The sequence below is a fragment of the Lotus japonicus genome, chromosome 1, assembly GCF_012489685.1.
Source record: "Lotus japonicus ecotype B-129 chromosome 1, LjGifu_v1.2".
NCBI classification, from domain to species: Eukaryota; Viridiplantae; Streptophyta; class Magnoliopsida; order Fabales; family Fabaceae; genus Lotus; species Lotus japonicus.
The window spans coordinates 113,715,649-113,734,114 of record NC_080041.1 but is presented as its reverse complement, the minus strand read 5'-3'; the positions used below and the strand labels follow the sequence as shown (position 1 = coordinate 113,734,114).

Genomic DNA, 18,466 nt, shown 5'->3' with positions numbered 1-18,466 from the left:
GATTTTCTCTGTTTCTTTCATACGTTCCTACAGTTTTGAGTATCCAGAAAGGGAAAGTAAACAAATATTGAAACAAATAGTTCAAGGAAACACAACCTAGAAAAGGTGATTAAAGAGTAAATATGCAAACTTATTTTACATATTGGCAATGAAGTTAGGGGTCCGTAAGGATGTACAACACACATTCACACAAACAACTCCAATGTTATCCTACAATCAATGAAAAGGCATAAAATTCCGATAAAAATAAAACAATACTACTAAATAAAATATGTAAACTACATCTCGGATTCTGGGTCCAGCCAACTTCATAATTGGTTGCTACCAGTTTTACAGTGCAGTACAAGGTGAGGAAGACCCAAGCTCATCGTACCCAAGAAACAGAATCAATTTCATCCCTTGCTGCTTTATATAGTTCAAGCCTTTTTGCACACTGTTGCCTCCTCTCCATTAATGCAGGGTCTTCATCTAACATTTCTGATAGCTGTTTGCCCTACAGCGTGTAAAATCTCCGTAAGGATATATATTGAAACCATGTAAAACAGATGATGCATAATAAAGTGCAACATGGTGTGGATTATTATAGGATATAAAGTTATACACACATTTTGTCCTAAAAATCAAACTAGAAGAGGATGAGTTTATCAAGCATAAGATGACAAATTCTCATCAAACCAGAAGCACCGTATCCACAAAAATAATTTGGCAATACTAATTTAATTCTATGCCCAAAATACCCTTAGAGCATCTCCATCCATGAATTCTTATTTTGAGTTCTTAGCATTGTTCATGTGGGGGCCCAAAGTGCCACATAGGATATAAGCAACTGATGCAAATTTTGCTCCAACCACGAGTTCTTATTTTACTTTTGGTTGGGTCTCGCAATACCTCATATTTATATAAGCAGTTGATGAATGAGAGATAAAATCTATTTTTTTAATCAAAGAACTCAAAAAGCAAATTTGCTTGCAGAAGCGACGGGACCTTATTTTCAAGAACTCCAGCTCAGTCTTCTCCAACGGGAAAAAATAAAAGGACCTCCATTGAAGATGCTCTTAGGACATAAACTTAGAAGTAAATTACTATCATTTATCATATACAGCAATGGCACAGTGTAGTTACCAACTTGGACCCTACAATGTAGAAAAAGATAATTGTACGTACAGATTGTCCTCATAAGTATTGCACTACTCCAAACAATTGTATTAGTTTGTTACCATAAAAGGTGAATGCTAATAAAAAACATATCCCAAAGACAAATAAAATTAGATACTTGAGAGGTTTGAAAGTCAATCTGGATTAAGCTCCAGTCAAGTTAGGCTTCACACAAATACTCATGTTCATACAATATAAAGCGATAAACAGACACAGTGAGAGCTAGAGACAACATACCTCTTTCTTCCCTATTTGTGTGTAGAAATGGTTTAGCAAAGACTGTTTAGCTTGTCTGACCTGACAGAAAACCACAGCCTTCGGTATTGTGTTCCTAAGCGTGTCTGCCACCAACCCTATATAGGAAGAAACATTTGATGCAATTCTTCTGAAATGCCCCTCTGCATATCGGTCAACATTTGGGGTAGCAGGACCTCCAGCTTTTTCCACTTCCTGAGGAAGTCTCCGGAAGAAATCCACAGTGAGATACGAAGATTCCATATCTACAAGCCGGAGAGTTGTCTTCTTACTCTCTTCACGAAACCTTTCTAAAGCCTCATTTGCGGCTGTAGCTAGTGCAGCTTGAAAAGTTGGGAAGCGCTTGAGTTCCTGCTCAGTTACATATTAGTGTCACGAGTAATCCTTTCAGTTCATGAACAAGGCTATTACAAAATAAACTACGAATCTTACCTTAGTTTCAGCTATTGATTTCCTCACAAGTTCTTTTAACACAAAATTAACCTAGAAAACAATCACGAATAACCAGCTCAAATTGTGACTTAGAAGAAAATCAATAATCAAGAGAATAAAATCAGGCAGCATACAGCATCTACTGAAGCTTCAGCTGGGCCTCTAAAGTAACTGAGAGCCGAGTCAATCAGGCGCCGGTAACCTTGCTCTGGGGCAATCAAGTGAGGCTGATAACCATCAGCCTCTGAGACCACTTTCCTTACATTCTGGAGAGAAAGATGTCGGTCAAATGGAAGCTTTCGTAAAGCAGCAGGAAGCTGATTGTCAAAGACATGATATATCCTATCTCCTCCTGGCCGCCTAACAATTCAAAAGAAAGACATGCCGTTAACAAAGAGACCTATCAACGAGTTCATCAGTGATTACAAACTGACATCCAAAAAGTCATTTCAAATTGCTTTGGCTATGCATTTTAACATTATGCAGCGGGTAAGCTGCATCACAGTTTTTTTTAATTGCTGAAAATATTTTTGACTAGGAGAGGACAAATGGCTGTTAAATAGGTGTAGAACACAGCAGCCTTTTGAGTGTTCAAAACATACATATGTTTAAGCTTTCCTGGCAATTGGTTGTTGACAGTGAGGACAGAAGACATATTTTTCTTGCTTGTAAAAGACACAGCAGAGGCAGCTCGGTTTGGGGAGCATCAAGGAGCTGCCGCAAATTCTTGAAGTTGGATGATGGGTTGGAGAACACAAAATAAATACATATTTCATTTGAGTGAAGGTAACTTAACACCTTAGTTTTAGTGATGGAGAAAAAGAAGTTTGGTAAGTGTGAGTGAGGGTTAAAAAGGAATCTTATTAAAAAACAAATGAAAAGCAGAGTTTCAATCTCTGCAGAAGCATCACAACACAACTCAAGATTTGGGCTGTACCATCATCGCAATTCATGCCACAGTAGCTGCAACACCAAAACACTATGCAAATGAGTGATAGACCTCCCAATGCAAGGCTCCATTATGGAGGCACTGTTATTTGATACAATTTATAACACTATTATGGTGATATGTATGAAATTTTTTATTCCAATTTTGATGAAAGATCTTATGTTCCGTTTTATGATTTCACAGTTAATACATTTATATCCCTTATCCAATCCCAGGTGGGATCTTCAAGTTTGACAAACACGGCACAAGAGTAGAAAACAGTACAAGATATTACCCTCCATCTAAATGCTCCTTGAATATCCGTTCAAATGCTCGGCAAAGTTCTAGAATGGTGTATAGTTGAGCCTGAAACAGAAATTAACATTCAGAAAATAATCATGAGGAGACCTCAGAAATAACTTTATTCCGCAAGAAGCTAAGAAATCATTACAAGTAGAAACCACATACCCCGGCATCAAGAGCAATAGGCCTCCCAAGATGATCCATCTCTGATTCCAGTTCCTCAAGGCTTTTGTTTATTAAAGATGTTATACTAGGTATCCTTGCCCTAATTACTGACTCCAAGTGCTACAGAAATAAGCTCACATGATTAAAATGATAGGGTATCTCAGAAAAGATCGGAAAATAACATATTTTGAAATGGAAACCTGTGAGAGAAGTTTTGCAAGGTATTCTGAACCCATTTTATTGGCCAAGTGCCCATAATCAGGACTATTTGCAAAATACTCGCGCTCCTTGCGTCTAGCAATAATCATATCAACATTTTTATTGATGTCCGCCTGAGATCGATTTACTATACCAACCCAAGGATGTTGCAGCCGATAAGACCTTCCTTCAAGGACCTTCAGGGAATAAAAGTGGGCAAGAAGCCAAAGCAGTTATACAATCTTACAGGCACACTTCAAAATTGAACATCAAAGGCATAGGCAACAACTCAAACAAGAGCAGGGGGAGAGAGAGATTACATCCAAAGCATTAGTTCCTTTGTCCATCAAATCTAGCTTTGTCAACACCCCAAATGTCCTTTCACCTAGGTGATAGATAAGGATTTCAGTACAAAACTATGACATGAGAAAGGGCAATAATTGGCTATTCCAAGAAGCATTTAGAAACTACCTGTGGGATCAACTTCCCTAGCAAGTTTAATAGCATCAGAAGTTGCTATGTCTTGGTTGGCCGGGGATATTGCCAGTATGATACTATTAGGCTGTTGAACATAAAGCAATTGCTTAAAGAAAATATAAACTTTTGGTGTAGAGCTCGTATAGTAATCCCATTTGTTTTTTAAAATGCTTCAATAAGGGGGAAAAATTGAATTTAATAGTTCTAGCAGTATATCGACAAACTATACGTAAAAAATTATGTAATAGATTAGGATATACGAAAATAGTCCTTATATAATTATGTAATAGATTAGAAATATGCTCATATAATATTTCAGATATCAGTACTGTTGAAAAGTCCCACATTGAATAGAGATATGGACAAAATAGTCCTTATAAAAGGGTTGAGCAACCCTCAACCTAATCAAGCTTAAGGGAGAAGGTTGCTCTACCCTTTATAAATTCATTGCATTAGAGAAAAACTTATTTTACCTTCTCAACATAAGTGCGAACCATAGTTTCAATTTCTTGAACAATACTCTCAGGCTGTCCCTCTGAAAAAGATAGACACATTTATAGAAACTAAAAAAATGAAATAAGTGTTGTTTCATCCAAATAATTGATCATTGATTTATAATTAACAATTAAAAGAAAAGCATACCTACAGCAACTTTAGTTAGCCCCGGTAAATCAACCAAGGTTAGGTTGACAACTGTTGAAAAAACAAACAGGAAAAGCTAGAAAATTAGTTAGGAAACACAAGAATTATAAAAAATATAGAACTTCGAATTACAGATTTATTAGTCTCATTTAGTGCTATACAGAAATACTGCAAAGGAATGCTTATTTGAAAACACTTAGCTAAATTAACAAAAAAAAAAAAAAAAAAACCACCAAATTAAGGATTTTGTTCAGCAACCACCAAAACTGATAAATAGCTGCAATGCTGCTGTTTTTGATTCTTATGTATTTGGTAATTTCTTGAAATTATAAAACTATTCCTTTGTTTTCAGGTCATAAATAGTTCAAAACAAATCCAATACTAATTTGGTTTATACATAAGCAGTCTTTAGTGTTCTCAAATACCGAAACTATAGTTTATGTGAAGGAGGAGAAATAGGGAGAGACTAAATATAGAATATATGATTGAGAATTTGACGTGATAGGATACATTAACCTAATGTTCCTGTTTATTTATATTAATAATTTGGTCAAGTGCTAATACTAATAGTGCAATAACTCTAATATTCTACTATGAAGCAATACTTGGAATTAAAGTATTCAAAACAAAATTTAGATAAACTAGTTATATGTAAAACTAGTTCAAATATATATTATATAATTGATTTTAATTTACACAACAAACACTTAACCCTCTAGCTTAAATGCTCTCAGAAAAGACGAGTGTGAAAAAAATGAAGCGCACCATTTGGAGAATAGATGCTAAGATGAATTGGAATAGGAGATATTTGTTTTGTCTTCCCTGTTACTCTATCAGTTTCATCCTGAATTTCCTGGCGGACCAAGGCTGCAATAGGAAAAGCAGATTGTGTAAAAAGCAGATCATTTACATAATATGCAACAAAAAATTCAATTGCTTACAAAATCCAAAAACCAAGATACTAGTAGCCAGTGTTGTAATTATCACATATTCACATGATAAATTGCTAGCCAATAACGAATGTAGACACTACCAGGCACCAGCACAGAATTTAGTAACACACTCAAAATTATGTTATGAGCAAACACAAGGCCGAAGCTATGATATAATCAGTTAAAACATAGAAAAATTTAAATTTCTTGAACATACAAATAATTTTTCATTACCATAGGAACAAATGAGGATAGCTCTAGTACTATCAGGGAAAAAGAGAAGTAACAGACAGTAGGAAACAAACAAAAGCTAGGTAACAAGTAACAACTAACAGCTAGGGGACATAAGGGTTGGGTGGGATGAAGGGTGAAGGGTCCAGGGTTCGAACCCTGAGGAGGGACTCATTTACTAATATTACTAACAACTAACATTTGCCTATCAAATTATTTGGTAACACACTCAAATTATTTTATGAGCAAACGCAAACACGAGAAGGAAGCTATCATATAATCAGTTAAAACGTCGAATTAAATTATAGTATATGTGACTATGTGAGGAAAAGGTTAGAGTCATACAAAAATCAGTGAACTTTCTCCTTGGCATATGAAGAAACTCTGCATACTCTTGTGACCCAGTTTCCAGCTTATGCAACTGCAACACCAATGGACGCCTTGTCACAATCCCTGTAAAAACATGAGCAAATGATACTTAATAAAATGAGAAGAAAAATGTCAAAACAAAAGAGAAAAAGAACACAGCAAACCTGAGCCTCTAGGCAGAAAGTCACGGCCAACAATGCTCTCCAAAACTGAAGACTTCCCTGAACTCTGCTCAAATTGAAAAGAACAATTGAAAATGGAAGACAGGAAGCATAGAAAAGAGGTTGAATTGAAAGGTTGGAGTAGGAGAAGGTGGTACCTGGCCACCAACAACAGCAACAGTAGGGAGAGCTTCCCAGAGAGAAGAGAAGGAGTTGCCATCGGCAGCAGCTCCATGGTCACCAAGCACAGTGCAAGCCCTCTGAATTCGGTTCACCAACCCAATCAAGCTCTCCATGGTAGTAGTCATCTTCTTCGAATACCCTAGATGAAAACGACGACGTTGGACGCTATTAACGCTGTCGAAACGCACACAAATTCTGCAGAGAGAGAGAGTGTCTAGTTGCGGCTTATGCTGTTTGAACAAAGTGTGACCACTTGACTAGACAGACACAGACATGCGTGCTGCGAGGATATAGCCGCTGCGCACCGTTTTTGGTCTTTATCCTATAATGATGTAACGAAAGTAAAATGGTAGTAATGTTTTTGAATTTTCAAATTTTGAATATTACAGCTGGGGCCCACTATTTAAAAGGTATGAATGATTCTCATTCTGATTGTGATGTTTGATTGGGGAGAACTAGTCAAGGCATGTTTGGTTTCAATTGGAAATAATACACGTGGATTTACTTTTGCAAAATATGGGAATTGCAAAGACAATTAATACAAAGGGTATATATGTAATAGCAAAATTAATTTTTTTCTAAAATTTAGGAGGAAGTTTTATATTAAGGAAAACTAAAAAGGTCTTTAGAGGGTCTTATAAAATGGAATGAATTAAGTATTTACTATTTCAATTGATTTGATGTGGATCTCTATTAGATGTGAGCCCACTTGTATTTTTCAAACTCACATTTTTTCATACACTTAGACATGCACATATGTCTCATATCTCTACTCAAACTGCAATACAACAACTCAAATCACGATGAAATCCTTTAATTAGCTCACAACCTTACCTTGAAGAAGTGCGCCATAGGTTGTCATCCATTATGGTGTTTTAGATAACTGACTCATCTACGTGCATGTTTATTTTGGCGTTAGAAACAAATGTGATTTAACGTAACTCGAGGCACTAACTGCGATAAGTTTAACTTGGATTGAGAAACAAGATTTTGATCAACTTAGGTTACATTAAATTTAACGGAAATTCAAACACACATTCAATATTGTAGAATTGTAGTGCTGGTGAAGGAAGTTTCGATGGAGTCAAAATTTCAGTGCTCTTGGCGGGATTCATCCACAAAGGATGATTCTCACTCATTCAATAATCACCTTGTTTTTTTTTTGACAGTAATAATCACCTTTGTTAAGACTGAGAAAACGTGACATGGAATCAAATATCAAGTGACTCCAAGAAAGACATTCGGTTACTACCACACCCTAAAGATTCACCTCTATCCAAGACTAAAATCTCATTTTAAAGATGTTCCAATTCCTATTAATTACTTCGACAATTGTATTCAGTGATCTGATAACCCGATTAAATCTAGATCATAGCACGTTATATGTCATACATCTCCTTCTTTGTTCTCGTTGGTCTGAAGGATCGAATGTCACAACTTGTCAACTTCCACATTAATCCTAACCCTTGAGGGGACGATCACGGCTAAGTGTATGAAAAAAAAATTCCTAGAGCTGTTTGGATTAATGTGGGTGGAAATAAACTCACTTTGACTTCACAACTAACTTTGTACCAATTTTGGTTTTCAACCAGAATGTACCTAAAATCACTTTTAATTAATGCAATGTAAGTGATGCTTTGCGTCCAACCCTGTAATGTTCAACTTAATTTTCTCAAACAGTCAGTTGCTTTTATGCCTTGAACCCACTTTCTAGTAGTATTACCAAACAAGATTTTTTTTTAAGAAATCACTTATAACTAAGCATGGTTTTGCAAACTTCGGTTGGCATAAACTGAGTTGAGAAAACTTGAACCTTATAGTTATATTTTACAATTTTGTCCTAATTAGCTGTTATATTTCACAACAAGTAACGTGCATGTCTTGAGCACAATTGTGTTAACCACACGTAGCAAAATGCATGGTTTATACAACATAACAGTTTGAAGGGTTGATTATCATCAAGCACAGCCAAGCCAACTAGTGTGTTCAGACTTCAGAGAGGCATTTTATACAATATACAGAACCAACTGATGGTCTACCTCCCATGGGCTAGAGTATTGAAAAAGCAAGATATAAACTTCACTTGGTAATATATGTGCTACATTCCGTCGCAATAAATAAAACTGGATGAAAAGTATCCACATACCACATGTCTCACAAAATTGGGTGCACACTGATCATAGCCAAAAAAAAACATTTTTCATTGCTGAAGTCTCCACTCCAGATTCACAGTAAACAATGGTAATAAAAAACATGGTAATAATAAAAAGACATTAAAATCTTCAGAACCAATTTCTTTAGACACACCTAGCATCTAGGATATAGGGAACCAACCAAGAAAGGGAGTAATACACCGAAACAAACCCAGTAGTTTTTGCGTTCCCGTGCACTGAATCTAGCATTACTTCCCACCACAGCATGCAGTGGTCTGTTTATAAGATAGCAGTTCAGTCCTTCAATGTTTCCTCTGCAAGGAAGCCTAAACTGTTAGTTACAAACTCAACTGAAACAGTACAATCAACACATTCAATTGCAAAATGAAAATGTCAATTTAATTGAAAGGAAGGAGGCACAGCTTAATGCAAAATCTGTTTTAATTCCTTTTGAGGTTAATGTTGACAGACAAAGACAAGGAAAGAAGTACGGGTGTGTATACGCTGAAGGAAGGAATTAAATTTTCAAATACATAGAAATTTGTGTTGATCAGTAAATTATTTCAAAGGGCATCATTTGGATTGGATTTCTTACTATGGTCATCATTGAAACCAAAATGATTTTGCATAGTACATAGCTCAAAACAATCTTAAGATTACTGGTACATAGAAGTATAAATTCTTCATAACTAGAAATAGGTAACGAACAGGACGTAATAACAATCTTTAGAGTTTAGACCGATAACCAAATCAATATGTGTACCCTACAGAAGCAAAAAAATAACATGCTTTTGCAAAATAAGGATCTCAATAAGATTCTTTGTTAGCCAAGAGATAATCTAAGACTCTAATGAGGGGCCAATGATACAGATTATAGACAGCAAGGTATAGTCTTAAAAATCTGCATAAAACAAATTTTCAGCATACTGAATTTTTGAATGGATTGCTTGTTAGTGTGAGGGTGAGGTGAGACATAATTTTAGCGATCCAACCCACCGGTGGGCCGGGTTGGGCAGGGTTGGCTCGCGGGTTCTGGCCTATATTGACAGCACTACTTGTTACACACAATGGATAAAAGACCATCAGAGTATCAAGGTGATCAGCAAATAATAAGGTTTGTTATACGCAAAGCAGATGCAACAGTGCATAAAATACATCCAACATAGTTCAACTAAAGCAAAATTCCATAGGTGAATTTTTAAAAATAATTTATAATTTCCATATAACAATAACAATTAAGTATTAAAATATCATGCCTTTCGCTTCTTCAGCCTCCCATTACGGTTGCTGCCTTTACTGGAGCCCATGACTTGCTCTCCAGTTTCATCTTCGAAGGGTAATGTTTTGATTTCATCAAAGAAACTTTCTGTTAGACCATCCAACCTGCAAGACAATAAACACAGATGTTAACTGGAAATAATAAATAAATAAATTGTGATCATACATTCAATGCTTTTTAAGAATGGAAATATCAGGTGACTCCCCATACCCATTTCTTGATTTCTTCAAGTATTTCTCTCTCTTCCTCTCATGTTTCGTAAGAGGGACACGGTTGAATAGCTCCTCCTCTTGCCGGGCACGCTCCTCCATTTTGGCAATATGTCTCTCAACTTCTTTGCTAGATCCCTCATAATCTCTTATCTGTATAGTTAGCAACCAAAACAAATCATTACACAAACTCAGTAAGTCATTATTGTTTGACACCCAAAATAAACTATAATATCACCTCTTCAGGTTTTTCCTCTATATCATTCATCAATGTCCTGATAAAACTACTATGCTTAGATTCTTTCAGAATTTCCTTTTCCCTTCGCAAGGCGTTTCTTTCTTGCTTTGAGGTTTTATCTTGATCCATAGAAGTAGGAGCAAATTTTACTGGACGATACGCATCATGACCGTCCTACAATATAAATGAGTTAAGTTAGAGATGCAAAGAAAAAAAGATCTGTTGCATGATATTGCCACCCTATCTTACACAAATTTACCCTTGATATTATTACACACACTCACCTGAGGGGCTAAATCTTCTCGGCTAACAAGCATGTCAGGATTCGGGCGATACTTTGACACATCCTCACTCTTATCAGATGCAACTGGCTCCTTTTTGCTTGGAAGATCACTTGTGGCTGCATTTTCACCAACTTTCATCAATTTCTGGATTTGGTATTGTTGCTTTTTGTCAATTGGCCGAATCTGCAAATGGAAATCAGGATGTCAAATGTCTAACAATGCACATTCATTACGTTATGTAAATATTAATTGTTAACCCTCAGGAATAACAAATAGAATAAAACCAAACCTTCTCTAAATATAATCTTATCTCTACAATACTTCGAACAACAGGATGTTCTTCTATCGAAAACCCTTTAGCCTTCCTCAACAAATAATAAACAAGGGATTGACAATAGTTCAAAAGCAGCAAATTTTTAGCTTCAAGATAGCTAAATCCATCTGCTGTAGGATATTGACCTTCTTTCACCTAGTATAAGAGACATGGAGAAACAAATTAAAAATGAAATTAGTTATTGCAATTAAGACAAGTATATCAAACAATGATATTCACTTATGACAGAAAATCTAATTGAGGAGATCAGGTGAGATGAGTAAGTTGAGACCAAAAAAAACTTTGAACCAGTATATGTCATTGACTATCTTAATAATCTGTGTATACCGAGGATTTTATAGATACAAGAATTGCCCTAAGAACAGAAAGAGATATTCTAAATCCATTCCTAATATGAGCAATATACAAGCTACCAAACTAAGAATGTACAAGAATCAAAATAAATAAAAAACATATCAACCAATATCACAACAAAGTATTCCAAAAAGGCTAGAGTAGTAGCAGTAGAAAAAAGTATCAAAGACAACCAAACTTGAAGTACAAACTACAAACGGATTTTATATTACAACTAGCAATAATATTCAATGATAAATCGAAAAATAAGAAAGTACTTAAGGAATGTGTCAAAAGAAATAAAAAACAAAGAAGTGCGACCGTTTTTACCTTGGCAGTTAAAGATTGAATTTTATGTCTTACGACATCAAGTCCTTCCTTCATTTCTTTCAACAATGCCGCAAGCGGAGATGCTTCTCTGCAAATGCAATAAAGAAACTGAATGAACTTGAACTACTATTGCAAAGTTCCACTCAATCTCCCAATTGTGTGTAGAAAAAATTTAATCAAACAGCAATTTGATAAATTAAAAAACTTACTTTTCCTTGCTATCATGGTTATTTAAATGGTTCACGGTCTCCGCCATAATTTGAGAGTTCTCAACAACCTCAAAACCTGCATTTTGTTTAGAAATATTAAAGGTGAGTTAGATTGTAACAATTCTTATTGAAATCAAAGCAGTGCCACAACAAACAAGCAATAACCAAATGGTGTTCCTCAAACTCAGGTGGTCAGATAGCGGAAGAGATAAAGGCCAATCAACTACTTACTGAATTAAAATTAAAACTCCCTGTTAAGGTGATTATACAGTATTGTAACACTAACAGCAAATTAAACAAGATGGAACGATTCTGATTTTTCAAAAAAGATAGAACTTGAACTAACTTTGATATTACAGGAGTCCAAATAACTTACTTCCATGACCTTGTCAATTATAATTGAACTCGATCAATATTTATTTAAGCTGAACAACTGCTCTTTGCACACATGTGCATAAACACACATAAACAGAAGGCAATTTAAGCTATAAGAGTGAGTTAACGAGGATAAAGACACAAAATTGGAAAACGGGCAAGCCAGAAAACACTAAATCTCCAAGAATGAAACTGACCCAGAAGTTAATTCCAATGAAAACCCTCTTTCCTTTGTTACCCATTTCAAAGAAAATACCTGAATGAAGTGAGGTGGTCAAATCGTCTCAGGAGGAGTGCGGTGGCTGATGCTGGTGACGTCGTAGAGAAGGAACACGGCGGCCGGAGGAGTGCAACACGCGACGGAGAGCGTTGAACCGGTGACGGTGGAGGTCGCGGAGTTTGGGATATGGCGGCAAGGAATTTGGGGGAAATTGGGGTTTTGCAGATGAAGAATTTAGGGTTTAGATCTTTTTATCAAATTTCTGTCTGAATTAATTAATATTTTGAATTATTTTAAAAAATGTTAAAAATATAAATAAATAAATATAAAAAAGCAAAGTGGGCTAGCTCTGTTCAGCTCACATCATTGGTAGGGTTTGATGACCCACATTTAAAAATAGGGTTGTGTGGGTTAGGGCTAAGAGAGAGGGGCTTGGGACTGACCTTAGGGCATGTTTGACAGCCCTATTTAATTCTTAGCAAACTGTTGAGGATAAAATAGGCACAGTGTATTGAAAAAAAAAAATAGGCATTAGTGTAGAAAAAGGAGAAAATAATTTTTTGTTTGAAAAAGAGGGATATGTTGGTTTGAGAAAATATTTTTTGTTTTCATTTTTCATTTTCATTTTCTGAAAATAGTTTCTATTTTCAAATTTTAAAAATGTTGAAATCATATTTGTTTTGACTTCCTGTTTTCATTTTCATTTGGCGGTTTTTTGGTAGTTCAATAGAGTTGGTTTGTCTGGTTTTTTTTTTCTTGGTCTGGTTTTTTTATCTTTCTATATTAATAAAATGTCGTATTTTTGCATTCAAAAAATAAAAAAATTTATGAGGGGAAAATCGTTGAGTATTGAAATTCCTGGACCAGTAGGGAAAAAAGAAAGAAGTGGTTTAATGGTTTGAAGGCCTCTTTAAAAGAATAGATTCAACTATCTAAGAAACTATTAACATTTCCATAAGACCAAGTGCAATGGCTGTTGAGAATTCTTGTTGAGCTTTGTTGAATGGGTGCAATTGCTGTTGAGAAATGTTGAATGGGTTGTTGAGGAGGAGAGAGACGTCCAAAATGTTGAGCATCCTCAACATTGTTGAGACCTGCCGGGCGTGCCACGCGTCAGACGCGGATTGGCCCCTCCCAGGCGCGTGGGCCACACGGCCACACAAGGCGCGTGACGCGCCTGGGAGGAGAGAGGAAAATTATTTTTTTTCATGCAGCCGCCACGTGTCGAGCATCTGTTGGCCGTCCGGATTTCTTTTATCCTTATCTTTTGAACTCAATTATTTCATCAAAAAAAATATTTTCTGAAAAAAAAAATATACCAAAATTCATGATTTTTTTTCTCTATAAATAGAGACTTGGTTCGTTTGATTTGGACACAGAAAAAAAAACCAAGTTTTTTCACTCTCTTATTATCTCTCTCACCATCTTACTATCTTTCTATTAGCTCTTCTTTTGAAATGGATCACAACAATCACCATTTCAACACCCAGAATTCATCTAACTACCCATCTAACAACCAAAATCTCAACAATTATCCAGATCCAAATCATTTTCCCAACCAACGTCATCAAAATCCCAACATTTATCAAGATCCAAATCAATATTGGTCTAACCAACGTCCTCAGCATCCCAACAATTATGAAGATCCAAATCAATTTTACTACCCACGTCCTCAAAATCGCAACAATTATGAAGATCCAAATCAATTTTCCTACCCACGTCCTCAAAATCTCAACAATTATCAACATTCGAATCAATTTTCCTACCCATGTCCTCAAAATCTCAACAATTTTGCAACAAATTCCAACCGGTCATCCTTTCATCCCTCTATGAGATATCCATCTCAAACACCCCCGTCTAGTGGTCATATGCCAATGGTGAATGAAAATTTTCCAGGTGTTGATGCACCCGAATTTCCCGAATTTTCAACACAAATGAGTTTTGGTGGCATGACAGCTGCTGATCATACCACTCCAAATCAAGAGGATACAACTCCTAAGAGCAAGAAAACCCAGTCACCAGCATAGAACACTACACAAAATTTGGTGTTAATTAGTGGGTGGATTAACTGTGGAACAAGTAGTGTTGTGGGGAAAAACCAGAGAGGAGAAACATTTTGGAGAGATATTGCTGAGTATTGTAATGAGCATTGCTCATTGATCCTCCGCGTGATGGAAATGCATGTCGAAACCGCTGGAATTATATGAACAAAATACTGGGTAAGTGGATTGGCGCTTATGATGCCGCTAAGCGTCAGCAAGCAAGCGGTTGGTCGGATAATGATGTTTTGGCAAAAGCGCAGGAATTATTCGCCTGTGGGAAGAATGTTCAATTTACTTTGATGGAAGAATGGAAGCAACTCCGTGATCTGCCACGTTTTTGTAGTCAAGTAGGAGTAAATAGTGGCTCAACAAGTAGTGGAACTAAGAGAGCTCACGATAGTGATGCATGTGACTCAACCTCTATAGGATCAATTCCTCGTCCAATCGGTAGGGAGGCAGCTAAAAGAAAGAATAAAAATAAAAGTAAAGAAGCTCCCTTGGAGGAGGACAAAGGTTGGGGTTGGGATAAATTCGATCGTGTGAAGGAGAAAGAGCTTGAACGATTGGAGAAGATAGCATCGGTGCAAGCAGAGACTAACCAATTGATGAAAACCAATTTGTATCTAAAGCTAGCTTCCGAAGAGAACCTCAATGACCATAAGAAAGAGCTGTTGAAGAAGTTGTCCCAAGAGCTATTTGGGAATTAATTTCAATCGAATATTTGTTTGTATTCGGTCAAATTTGTCAGTGGTATCAATTCTGTAGTGTTTGCTTTAATAATTTGTCAGTGGTGTCAAGTCTGTCGTGTTTGCTTTAATAATTTGTCAGTGGTGTCAAGTCTGTAGTGCTTGGCTTTAATGTATGGCTTTAATGTCTTTGAATATGTTTCACTCAATTCGAATCTTGTCCTTTTTCCGATTATTAACTCTAGTTGATAACTTATTTCGAATCCACCAGTGGTGTCAAGTCTGTAGTGCTTGGCTTTAATGTCTTTGAATATGTTCCACTCAATTCGAATCTTGTCATTTTCCGATTATTAACTCTAGTTGATAACTTATTTCGAATCCACCAGTGGTGTCAAGTCTGTAGTGCTTGGCTTTAATGTCTTTGAATATGTTCCACTCAATTCGAATCTTGTCCTTTTCCGATTATTAACTCTAGTTGATAACTTATTTCGAATCCACCAGTGGTGTCAAGTCTGTAGTGCTTGGCTTTAATGTCTTTGAATATGTTCCACTCAATTCGAATCTTGTCCTTTTCCGATTATTAACTCTAGTTGATAACTTATTTCGAATCCACCAGTGGTGTCAAGTCTGTAGTGCTTGGCTTTAATGTCTTTGAATATGTTCCACTCAATTCGAATCTTGTCCTTTTCCGATTATTAACTCTAGTTGATAACTTATTTCGAATCCACCAGTGTCCACCATTCAATGTACTTATATATATGGATTATTGTGTTTCATTGATGTACCAATATCCCAAATCTCTTCCAGTCTACTTCGAATTCTTGTGATTGTAACAAGAACCAATATCCCAAATCTCTTCCAATTTCAAAACAAATGGATCCTGATCCTTTTGAAAATCCAGTTCCAAATCCTTTTGATTTTGCAGCATACCTTCAAAATTCTGAATTTGAAGAAGCTTTTATACGCAACCAAGTTAGGGAGCATCAAAACAAATTATTGGAAGATAGGGCACCTCGTAGCAGAAAATATGTCCGTAGAGATCATGCAGCGGCAAACCGAAGGCTAATTGAGGACTACTTTGCCAATGAGCCTACATACGACGATACAATGTTTCGTCGTCGGTATCGGATGCAAAAACATGTTTTCCTTCGAATCGTTGCAGACCTTTCAAGTAGTGATAACTACTTCACCCAGCGAGTTGATGCAGCCTATAAAGAAGGAATATCACCCTTGGCAAAATGTACAACAGCAATGCGAATGTTAGCATATGGTGTGGCAGCAGATGCAGTCGATGAGTACATCAAAATCGGAGGTACTACAGCACTGGAGTGTTTACGTAGATTCTGTAAAGGAATCATACGATTGTATGAGCACGAGTACCTTAGAGCACCAACCGAAGCTGACCTGCAAAAAATACTACATGTTAGTGAAATGCGGGGGTTCCCAGGCATGATCGGGAGTATTGACTGCATGCACTGGGAGTGGAAAAATTGTCCGAAAGCATGGGAAGGTCAATTTACTAGAGGGGATAAGGGAACCACAACGGTTATTCTTGAGGCAGTTGCATCTCATGATCTATGAATCTGGCATGCCTTTTTTGGATGTCCGGGAACGTTGAACGACATAAACGTTCTAGATCGGTCACCAGTGTTTGATGACGTGGAACAGGGAAAGGCTCCAAATGTGAATTTCTTTGTGAATCAACGTCCCTATAATATGGCATACTATCTAGCTGATGGTATCTACCCTTCTTATCCAACTTTCGTCAAATCGATTAGACTTCCTCAAAGTGAACCCGACAAGTTGTTTGCACAAGTTCAGGAGGGATGTCGAAAGGACATCGAACGTGCATTTGGAGTTCTTCAAGCTCGTTTTAAAATCATCCGTGAACCAGCTCGTTTGTGGGACATAGCTGATTTGGGTATCATTATGAGGTCATGCATCATATTACATAATATGATTGTTGAGGATGAACGAGATACATATGCTCAACGTTGGACCGATTTTGAGCAATCTGGGGAAGGTGGATCTAGTACACCGCAACCATACTCGACCGAGGTGTTACCCGCTTTTGCAAATCATGTGCGTGCTAGATCCGAGTTGCGTGATTCGAACGTTCATCACGAACTGCAAGCAGATCTAGTGAAGCACATATGGACAAAGTTTGCAAATGCTTCGTGATGGAAGATGATTTGTATCGTGCTAGCTCCGGTTATTTGTGTGTTGTGTGCTTAGTTTGTTGTCTTGCATTTTAAGTTAAGAAAATAAAATAAATTATTGTGTGCTTCGTTTGTCGTCTTCCATTTTTTAGTTAAGGAAATAAAATAAATTATTGTCTGTATTAAAAAAAAATTTGTTAAGTGTTTATTATTTAATTTAATTTAAAACAATAATTGTAATTTTATGTAAATAATAAAAACAAAAAAAATAAATTAAATAAAAATATGAAATAAAAAAGTGGTGGGGTAGGGTGAGTGGTGGGGTAGGGTGTTGAGAGAGAAAACCATTGGAGTGGGTAATTGTTGAGAGTTTGTTGAAGAGGAGAGAGAAGATGATGTGGAGTGTTGGGAAGAGAAAAAGTGGGGTAGAAAAGGGGTAAACAAAACTTTTGTTGTTTAACCATTGTGAATGGTCTAAGAGTAACTAAGTTTGAAAGACACTACCCATCAATCTCGTGATATTTCTAATCATTTAGATTGCACACTTTTTGAACACATCAAGGCCCATTTCACTAGGACCAATTGCTAGAACCTCTACTTCATCTCATTCAACTTTTTATTGAATTTCTCTTTAGAACCGGATATATCAGCTGGCTTCTAACATTTGTTGTATCGGGAACCTTCAATTAGCGCTGTCAATACGGGCCAGCCCGACCCATATGGGTCAGCCCGTATAGGTTGGGTTGAAAACGGGTTGGGTTGTGTTAACCCGGGTCTTAACGAGCCAAGAAAATATGAACCCAACCCGGCTCGTTACGAGCTCGCGGGTTGGCGGGCTGACTCGCGGGTTGAGTGAAATAAATATAAAAAATTGAGAAATTGGATTAGAAAATGTTTAAAATGTTAAAAAAAATAATTTCAAAAAAATACTTATAGAAATTGGTATTAACTCATAAAAAAGAGGTTTATCAACGCAATTATTTTTATCTCACATTTGAAATATAGAAAAAGAATTTAGTTCACCGGATTTAAGAACACAATTATTTTACTGTCAAATTTAAAATGAGATAAATAATATAATAACAATAAATAAAACATAAAAAATTGACTCAAATTGAAAGAAACGAAAATTTCCATTTTTCTATCTAAAATTAATCCATAAAACTAACATGGAATTAAAGAGA

The 18,466-nt window shown here is 36.3% G+C and overlaps 2 protein-coding genes and 1 pseudogene across 3 annotated transcripts; 1 reads left to right on the top strand and 2 right to left on the bottom strand.

Annotated features, from left to right (window-relative positions):
- Window positions 1-109: 109 nt before the first annotated feature.
- Window positions 110-6,717, bottom strand: LOC130729455 (phragmoplastin DRP1E-like). Of its 2 annotated transcripts, none has more exons than XM_057581233.1 (15): window positions 6,407-6,717; window positions 6,252-6,315; window positions 6,064-6,171; window positions 5,321-5,422; window positions 4,556-4,606; window positions 4,387-4,448; window positions 3,908-3,998; window positions 3,757-3,821; window positions 3,439-3,633; window positions 3,239-3,358; window positions 3,066-3,136; window positions 1,977-2,202; window positions 1,843-1,893; window positions 1,393-1,761; window positions 110-484 (listed from the first exon to the last, which is right to left on the bottom strand). In XM_057581233.1, the coding sequence occupies exons 1-15, from the start codon at window positions 6,554-6,556 to the stop codon at window positions 365-367; spliced, it is 1,845 nt and encodes a 614-aa protein (XP_057437216.1). In that variant the 5' UTR covers window positions 6,557-6,717; the 3' UTR covers window positions 110-364. The 2 variants fall into 2 exon arrangements, with proteins under 2 accessions (XP_057437216.1, XP_057437215.1); XM_057581232.1 differs by having other exon boundaries at window positions 110-493; window positions 6,407-6,714.
- Window positions 6,718-8,488: 1,771 nt separating this feature from the next.
- On the bottom strand, window positions 8,489-12,641 carry LOC130729456 (uncharacterized). Its single transcript, XM_057581234.1, has 9 exons — window positions 12,432-12,641; window positions 11,801-11,876; window positions 11,592-11,679; window positions 10,884-11,063; window positions 10,595-10,777; window positions 10,311-10,484; window positions 10,074-10,225; window positions 9,841-9,967; window positions 8,489-8,898 (listed from the first exon to the last, which is right to left on the bottom strand). Exons 2-9 carry the CDS (start codon window positions 11,845-11,847, stop codon window positions 8,887-8,889), a joined length of 963 nt encoding a protein of 320 aa, XP_057437217.1. The 5' UTR covers window positions 11,848-11,876; window positions 12,432-12,641; the 3' UTR covers window positions 8,489-8,886.
- Window positions 12,642-14,224: 1,583 nt separating this feature from the next.
- On the top strand, window positions 14,225-17,283 carry LOC130732468 (uncharacterized; annotated as a pseudogene).
- Window positions 17,284-18,466: the final 1,183 nt, after the last annotated feature.

Coding starts and splice junctions, on each gene's coding strand:
- LOC130729455 (XM_057581232.1), bottom strand. CDS start 6,556: ATGACTACTACCATGGAGAGCTTGATTGGGTTGGTGAACCGAATTCAG. Junction 5,423..6,063: donor GAGAAAGTTCACTGATTTTT/GTATGACTCTAA, acceptor TTCCTATTGCAG/CCTTGGTCCGCCAGGAAATT. Junction 4,607..5,320: donor TAGCATCTATTCTCCAAATG/GTGCGCTTCATT, acceptor TTTTTTCAACAG/TTGTCAACCTAACCTTGGTT.
- LOC130729456 (XM_057581234.1), bottom strand. CDS start 11,847: ATGGCGGAGACCGTGAACCATTTAAATAACCATGATAGCAAGGAAAA. Junction 11,064..11,591: donor TTCAATCTTTAACTGCCAAG/GTAAAAACGGTC, acceptor CTCTTATACTAG/GTGAAAGAAGGTCAATATCC. Junction 9,968..10,073: donor TTGAAGAAATCAAGAAATGG/GTATGGGGAGTC, acceptor ATTGTCTTGCAG/GTTGGATGGTCTAACAGAAA.